This window comes from Arachis ipaensis, chromosome B07 (assembly GCF_000816755.2).
Source record: "Arachis ipaensis cultivar K30076 chromosome B07, Araip1.1, whole genome shotgun sequence".
Classification (NCBI taxonomy): Eukaryota; Viridiplantae; Streptophyta; class Magnoliopsida; order Fabales; family Fabaceae; genus Arachis; species Arachis ipaensis.
This window is the reverse complement of record NC_029791.2, coordinates 27,417,689-27,426,772: the sequence shown is the minus strand read 5'-3', so window position 1 is coordinate 27,426,772 and position 9,084 is coordinate 27,417,689. Positions and strand designations below refer to the sequence as shown.

General features: G+C 35.6%; 1 protein-coding gene across 1 annotated transcript; it reads right to left on the bottom strand.

Annotated features, from left to right (window-relative positions):
* Positions 386 to 853, bottom strand: LOC107606967. Its single transcript, XM_021107750.1, has one exon. The coding sequence runs from the start codon at positions 851 to 853 to the stop codon at positions 386 to 388; it is 468 nt and encodes a 155-aa protein (XP_020963409.1).

Sequence of the window (9,084 nt, the reverse complement as noted above, 5' to 3'; positions counted from 1 at the left end):
AATTGTACTTCATCACCCTTAGAGAATCCCTCTGTTGGAATCTTTTTGTTCTTCCAACTCTTTTTAGTTTTGTTCTTGTTTTTCTTCCCTCTTTTTGTTGATCATTTCTCCTTGTAAGTGGGCTTCACTTTGGGACTTTTCTTCTTAGTGGTTAACACTTCAATGTCTTCTTAAATTTCTTCATCACTCTGCACAATCTCTTTCTCTTTTTGTCCCGCTGTGTTATCTATTTCTTGCTTTGGAAGGTAACTATTGATCGTCTTGTTGATTCCTTCCTTCCACTGTGAGTCTTCCTTGTCAGTTTCCATACACTCCTTCGTTTCATTAATGAGCTGTGTTTCTGGAAATACATTCAGAGTGACGCTTTCATCATGCATTATGAGGGTCAACTCTCCTGCTCTACGTCTATAATGGCCCTAGCAGTGGCCAAGAATGGTCTCCCCAGTATAATGGAATCACCTTCATCCTCATCTAAATCTAAGACCACAAAATCTGCAGGGAATATGAATTTGTCTACCTTTACTAGAAGGTTCTCAATTACACCCCTGGGACATATCACTGACTTGTCCACCAATTCTAAAGACATCTGTACTGGTTTCACTTCTTCTATGCACAGCTTTTTCACTAGAGAGGAAGGCATCAGATTGATACTAGCCCCTAAGTCACACATTGCCTTGTTGATGGTCATACTACCAATGGCACAAGGTATAAAGAAACTTCCAGGATCTTCAAGTTTAGGGGGGAGTCCTTTCTGGATTAATGCTCTGCATTCTTCAGTGAGCAGTATAGTTTCATTCTCATGCCAACTTCTCTTGTTAATAAGCTCCTTCAGAAACTTGGCGTATAGGGGCATTTGCTCTAGTGCTTTAGCCAGTGGAATGTTGATCTCCAATTTCTTGAAGATTTCGAGAAATTTAGGGAAGTGTTGGTCCTTAGTCTCCTTGGTGAACCTTTGGGGATATGGCAATGGAGGTGTGAAGTTCACTCCCTGCCTGTAGTCCTTAGTTGGCTCGTTCATTGCTTCCTTCCCTTTTCTTGAAAGTTGTGGCTGGTCTCCCTTTTCTTGGGCCTGCTTTGAAGTTTGCTTGCTTGCTGTTACATCCTTATCATTGGCTTCATCTTTTTCAGCCTGCTTCTTGTCATTTTCCTTTGGCTTCTTGGTTGCCTCTTCATTTTTCACCAAGATCTTACCACTTTTTAGCTGTATGGCTTTGCATTCCTCTTTTGGATTAGGAATGGTGTCACTTGGGAGTGAGCTTAAAGGTCTCTCAATAGCAATTTGCTTGGAAAGCTGCCCAATCTGCCTCTCCATATTCTTCATGGAAGCTTCCTGGTTCTTTGTTGTCATCTCTTGGTGCTTCATCATTTTCTCCATTAAGATCTCCAAGTTGGTGATCCTCTGAGAGTCTTGTGAGATTAGTTGGTTGTGGGGTGTTGAAGGTTGGGGGTAAGTATTTTGATTGGTGGCTTGGTTATTGGATGGATGATGGTTAGAGTTGGGGTAAGTGTTTTGTGGTTTTCTGTATGTGTTTTGGTTATTATTCTGCTGGTTGTTGTGGTTTGTCTTTTTCCAACTGTTTTGATTTGAAGTCCTTTGCCATGGCTGTTGAGTTTGATTGTGATTGTCTCCCTATCTGAGGTTGGGGTGGTTCTTCCAAGAGGGGTTGTAAGTGTCACCATAAACTTCATTTGATCCAGAATTTTGGTTGTGCATATACTGGACTTGTTCTTGCTGTTGGTCTTCACAAACTTCTTCACCTTGCCCCCATGTGGTTGATGGTTGGCTTGTGTTGACTGCTGCAACTTGGAGGCTCTCAATCCTTTTTGCCATTTGCTCAAATTGTTGTTGAATTTGCTACTGCATCATTTTGTTTTGAGCTAGGATTGAGTCTACTCCTTCCAACTCCATTACTCCTTTCCTTTGTGATGGTTGGTGTTGCCTTTAGTGAGCAAAGAAATATTGGTTGTTAGCCACCATATCAATGAGATTTTGAGCTTCCTCTGCAGTCTTCATCAATTGTAGAGAACCTCCTGCTGAGTGATCAAGAGCCTCCTGAGATTTCAATGTCAAACCTTCATAAAAATTCTGTAATATGTCCTATTCATTGAACATTTCAGGCGGACACTTCCTGATTAGAGCCTTGTATCTCTCCCATGCCTCATAGATGGGTTCAGTGTCCATTTGTGTGAATGTTTGTACTTCAGTTTTTAACCTGATGATCCTTTGAGGTGGGTAAAATTTGGCAAGGAACTTGCTCACTAGATCATCCCAATTGTTGATGCTGTCTCTTGGGAAGGATTCCAACCATTGAGTAGCTTTGTCTCTGAGAAAAAATGGAAATAGCAGTAGCTTGTAGCTGTCAGGATGCATACCATTGGTTTTGACAGTGTCACAAATCCTCAAGAAAGTAGACAAGTGTTGGTTCGGATCTTCAATTGGTCCTCCTCCATAAGAGCAATTATTTTGAACCAAGGTGATGAGTTGTGGCTTCAGTTCAAAGTTATTTGCGTTAACATTTGGGGTAAGAATGCTACTCCCACAATGTCTAGGATTTGCAAATGTATAGGAGGCCAAAACTCTTCTCTGTGGTGGATTGTTGTTGTTATTGGCTGCTCCCCCTGGTGGATTTGTTGGGTTTGTTGAGTGTTCCTCCATGTCTTGAAACTCTTCTTCTGAATCCTCTTCTCCAACAATGCTTTTCCCTCTTTCAGCTCTTCTTAATCTCCTGAGGGTTCTTTCGTCTTGTTCACAAAATGTAGGTATAGCTCCCCTTGTCCCTGACATACAAACCAAACATAAAAATCACACAAAACTAGAAAGACAGTAACAATCCAATCCATTGCTAGAGTGAAATTTGAGTCAGCTTAAGCAAAAATTCAAATAGTTAGTATGTTAGTTAAAAATTAAAGAAACAGAAAAGAAAAAGTGCTTGATCTAGATCTCCACTTCACTTAATCATTGTCAATCTAATCAATCCCCGGCAACGGCGCCAAAAACTTGATGGGTGGAAACCGAAATTCCAACACCTAAAACTCACTGGCAAGTGTACCGGGTCGCATTAAGTAGTAATAACTCACATGAGTGAGGTCGATCCCACAGAGATTGAAGGATTGAGCAATTTTAATTAGGTGATTGATTTAGTCAAGCAAATAAGTGTTGATTTGAGTGATTTGTATCCAACAGAAGCTAAATTGCATAAAATTTAAAGGGAGAGGGATAATTGACAAGAAATTAAAGTGCAGAAGAATTAAAAGAACTGAATCTTAAAGTGCAAGTAATGTAAATTGCAGAAACTTAGATCGCAAGAAATGTAAATAACTGAAACTTAAATTGCAAGAAACGTAAATGGCTTGAATTGCAAAAGGGCTTGGGCATTGGGATTTGCAGAAATTAAACAAGCAATTAATAAAGCAGTAGAAAGTGAATTTAGATGTAGCAGATCTAAACAGGAAATGAAGAATTTCTTCAGAAACTAAACAGGAAACAAAATGCAGTTAAATTGTAATAGCAAAATGGAAGTTGGAGATCTCAGGGCGGAGGAGACTAGAAAACAAGTCTAGATCTCAAGTCCTTCCTTGATCCAACAAGAGAATGATTGAAGAAAAATAAGAGACAGCTTGCAGAAGAAGCAAAGATGAAGACAGTAGAGAAACTTAGATCCAAATCACAATTTTTTCAATTATGCAGTAAAATAAACAGAAAAAAAATTTAAGGTGAGATTGAAACAGAATTTCTTCAATTCTCCACCCAAGATTCCAAACAAAGAGTAGAAAATGCAGGAACAAGAACAAAGAAGAAGAGCTATCAACTCTCCTTCCCAATTCCCAAGTTCCCAAAGCTAGCAAAAATTCAGAATTCAAAAGTAAGCAAAAAGATAAAAAAATGAAAAAGAAGGTTTTCTCTAACTCAAACTACCTTCTATTTATACACTTCCTATTTTTGGATTTTAGAATTTAGAGTGTGCTTTTTAATTTTGTGAAGAATTGGATTTATTTCATTTTTGGACTCAAAATTGAGTCATGGTGCACTCCCAGGGCACGGCTCAGTTGGAAAACCAAAATGAGCGCCCAAACTTGTCTTTTTCTTGCCCAATTTATGCGCCAGCCCCTTGTCCGTGTTGCACTTCACTAGAGCTCAGTTGGAAAATTGAACTGAGCTCTATGTCTTGCCTTGGTGCGTCCAATTGTGCGTGTCCCAGCCTCCTGGCCGTGTCGAATTGTGCGCTTGATTCCCTCCTTGGTGTGCTTCCTAGCGTGCCAATGTGTGGGGAGTGGGGGAGAGTAGCGCTCAGTTGGGAAAGCCAACTGAGCTCCCATTGTAGCGCTTTGCTTTGGGCTTCATGCTCCCAAGTTCGACTCTTGGTGGAAGCAAATTGATGCTGATTTCCTTGGAAGAGTGGAGCACTCCTTCCTTGTTCTCCATGGAGCTTCCAGGTTCGAATTCTTGCCAAATCATTTTGGCTTATTTCCCTTGCAAGCTTGGTAGCGTGAGGTTCCTTGTTCGAACCTTGGAGAAGGCTTTTTGGCCAATTCTTCTTGTTTTCCTTACAAGGAGCGTTCCTTGCTTCCCTTGGGTCATGAGTTCGAGACCTTGTGGCTTCATTCCTTGGAATTGTGTCTTGAATTAATTTTGGAGAACCCCCGATAAAGCTCACTTAGTGAACTGAACTTTATGTCCTTGCCTTGCTTTCTTTGATGCTCACTGAACTAAGTGAACTAAGCCTTTTGCCTTGCTTTCTCCCTTTTTTCCTTGTGAAGATCGGTTCACTCTCCCAACCTAGCTTTCCTTCTTTCTTAATGATGCCACGCTAATTCTTCTCCTTTGGCTACGCTTTTTGTTTCCTTTGGGCATGCTCCTTAGGCCACGCTTTTCTTTTTTTTTCTTTTCTTCACCTACAAGTAATCAAAACAACCAATCAAAGTATCACCAAATTCACAAAGTTTAAAGTTCATTCATAATTCAATAAATTTTTGCTTAAACCTCATGATTTTGTATCAATTAAAGGGTGGCTGATTGATTCAACAAAACCATGTAATTCCACTCCAAATTACTTACTTACAATGCAAGAAAGTGTATAAAACTTAATGAAACAAATGAAAATTGCTTGAAAAGCTAGCATAATATGACTTGTCATCATATGTATCTATGCTTTCTTTGTAAGAACCGCAACTAATCAACTCTTATTAAGTGATTTTAAAATTCTTTTCAAATGCTAAAAACAAAAAATACATATTTTATCATATTCATCATAATATAATGATCCTAATAATATAATATATAAAGTATTTTTTGTCCCTAATATTTCAAAATATTTAAAAAATATTTTTAATTTTAATAATTTTATCCTCAATATATAAAATAAATTTCAATTTCATTTTTACTATCTAAATCCTTTTTATATTACAATTTTACCATTGTTTTCTACTTCTTCACTTTTTGTTTACTACAAAAATTAGGTCGAAACCGTTGAACTTACATTGGATTCTCTATAATTATTCAATGATAATATACTACTGTTAGACAACATCTCTCAAAAATAAGCTCGGCGAAAAATTGTTACCATCGTTTTAATCAGACAGAAAATATCACCAAGGTTGAGAAAACTATTTAACAATTACGTCAGATTAAATCTAACAGTAATTATCGTTGAATATCTTCATTAGTAATTCTGACAGTAATTATTAGATAATTTTAATTTTAAAAATTGAAATAATTAATTATGTACGAAATTTTTTCTTTGTAAATTCGAAGGTAATGTCCAGATTATGGAAAAATTAATTTCCATAATCAATATTTATTCACCATTAAACATAATCGAAACTAAATGTTATTTTTAATTAAAACAACAAATGAAGATGTCAATTATTTTTTATGTCAAATTAAATGTACGAAATAAAAGAAATGTCAAATAACAAAGTACTGAACAAAATAAAAGAAATGTCGAATAACAAAGTATGAAAAGAAATTCTAGCTATGGGTCCTCATAACTATCGTGGTCTCCCTCCTTTTTGTCCATCTCTTCCTGCATCAACGGTGGTGCAACGTATAACAACCCAGGATTCACAATTTTTTTTTATGATAGGAATGATATCATAGTCCCTCATATTTACCAATCAAAATTGCCCATACATCGGTTGGAGAGAAAGGCAAAACATGTCTTATAAAGATGTGGATACTTCGACTTTGTATACGCATTTTGATGGTGAATGTGAGGAATCTGTACTATCAAGAACAAAACTGTGAGATGCAAAATAATAAAGTAAAAATATCTACAAGCGGATGGGCTAAGTTGTTGCATAGTTTAAGAGCACTTTTTATGGAACAAATATAAAAAGGTTTTTAATTTCTTAAAGAATATTTTTACAAGGTGAATTTTATCTTACCCTCTCTAAAATAACATGTAATTTATCCTTTATGAAGTGTTACCTTTTAGTTAGGTGTTATCTTAATCAGATAACCAACTATATTTATAATTTGAGTTACTTTAACTTAATGAGAGTTAATATATTAACTATAGTAGAGCTATTTTGTAATTAACAAAATAGCCCTAACTCGAGTTTGTCAGAGTTGAAAATGCGAAAAAATTGCTCAAAAAAAGTTGGGTGAAGAACTCTTACGGTCTATGCTTTTGAGGTAACTAAAGAAGAAATTGTATAAATTGTTCCATTATGATTAACTCTTATTGTATTTCTTTGGTATAATTGTAACTGCCAAAATAAGTGCAACCTTAAAACTTCAAATGAAATACTTGAGGCACTTTATCTTGTATGATTCAAGAATATAGCAAGGGTGGAACTATAGAAGAGAATGATGCCAATTTTTTTATAGTTGTTCTTTTTAGAATTCACTTGTCAGTCCTAAATGTTTGTTTTCATAGAATTCCAGAATGCACAAAATGGCCAAATGCTTAGGGCACTATACCAATTTAGTTGAATAGTTACACTTAGTTTGTAAACCTTATTTTAAGAGTCATTATTAAATAAAATTATGACACTTATGTCTATAATTTTTTTACCATCAGAACTTAAGTATCTCAACAGTAAAATTGTAATGTCTTTTCACTGCTTTTTCGTTTCTTGAGAATTCTAATAGCCATTCATCTTCGTTTTTCCCTCATTTTTTTCATCATAAACAAGTTATAACTCACCTCTCCTAAGCCAATAACTCACTGCTCTCTCTTCAACAATTCATCCTCATCTTCATTCATTCATTCCAATTTTTCTTCTATCCGTTTTTCATAGATTTCGAATTCAACAACATTCAAATCAAATTGTCTCCTCCAAATTCCAAATCACGCTCGGATCAAAAATCAAATTTTGGATCAATTTTGTGCATAAATATAGAGTATTCTCGTGATCTAAGCTCGGATTTTATTTTTGAAGCACGCGAGTAGGGTTTTCTTTGAGCTCTCCATATTTGGCTTTAATGGCGTTGTTGTGGAAAAAATGTAGGAGAATGACATTGCCATGCGGTGGGACCGAACACCGGTGGCGAAAATAACTTCCTCCAATTCGCGTTGGCGGCGGTTTCGAGAACGCGACCATCGGAGGCCAGACTCCCAATGCAAGATGTCGCTTCCACAATAGCAGTCATCAGCAACAGGGGAACTCCATCACAGTCTCCGTTGCCATCAATTCTTGATCTGAGATCCACCAATGCGGCCGTAGAAGGTAGCAAAGTCCTCGAGCAAATTATTGTTCTTTTTGGTAAACCTATTATCCATGTAATCTTTAGGGGAAAATTGCAAATTAGATTTCAGAATGATCAAATCCTTATATAATCATGATTTCGGCGATGCGGTGGTGACGGTAGCAACCATAGTCGTCGATTTTGATTTACTCCTTGGACCGTTTAAGGAAGAAAACAGGTATGAACCGGTAAGAACTGGATCAAATCGGTCAAAACCGATGAGAACGGTTGCAAACCGGTCTAACCGAACCGGTCTGCTTGAAAAAAATTTTAAAATGTCTCCACCAGGTATCGAACCAAGAACCTTAGAGCAAAAGCAACCTCCACTTGCCACTCAGCCATTGCGCTTTTAAGTACTATATTTGAGAAATACTAATTATATAGTATACATAAATATCTAATTTAATTTAATTTTTGATTTTTCTATTTTTCAAATTAATTATATTTTAATTATATACCATTATTAATATAAATATAAATTTTACTAAAAATTTATTAATTTACTTGATCTATTTTATTGCTAGTATTGTGATTAAGGTTATTTGTTTTGATATTAGTGTTAAAATCTACTGATATTATAGTTAGATGATAGACATTGTGAATTAATTATTTTTTTATTGTGTCAAATTAAGATACTAGTGTAGTATTACTGATAAATTTTATGGTTTTTTTATATTAGTTATTTTTAGAAGTTGAGACTTGATTCTTCATAAAATGTTAGTGAAAATATGTATTTCAAATTTTAATTTTAAGTTTTTAACTATTTTATATTTTATATTTATGTGAGACCGGTTTTATCGGTTCAACCAGTGATTTATCGGTTGAACCAATAAATCAGTGAATCAGTAACTTGACCGGTTCGATCACCGATTCGGTTTTGACAACTATGGTAGCAACAGTCCTGGCCGACATCATCCTCTTCTTCCCCTCTCTTCTTCTCCCTTCTTCTCTTCTCTCTTGTTCTCTCTTTTCCTCTTTTCTACCTGAGGGATGTGTGAGTGTAAGGTCAGGGTGGTGGCTGAATGATGTTGAAGTAGAGTGTGTAGGTGTGTTAGGGTCAAGGTGAAACTAGGGTTAGTGTAGGTTTAAGTTTGGGAATTAGAGTTTGGTAACAAGAGTAAGGGTAGTATGGTAACTTTAATAAAATTTGGGGATAGAGTAGTAACCTAATTCGATCCTTAAAAGTACATTAAGAATACTATTTTATTTATCAATTTATAAATTATTTTAAATAAGTACTCTAATCTAAAATTAGAGATAAATCAATTAATTTTCTGTTAGTATATAAAATTGAACTAAATCTCAGTTATTCAAATTAAATTAACAAATTCTCTTTATTTTTCAATTGCTAAAACTTTAAATTTTTAAATAAGAAAATACCCAATTATTGAAAT

What these genes read in the sequence shown, in the direction of transcription:
- LOC107606967 (XM_021107750.1), bottom strand. Translation starts at nt 853, where the DNA reads ATGCCCCTATACGCCAAGTTTCTGAAGGAGCTTATTAACAAGAGAAGT.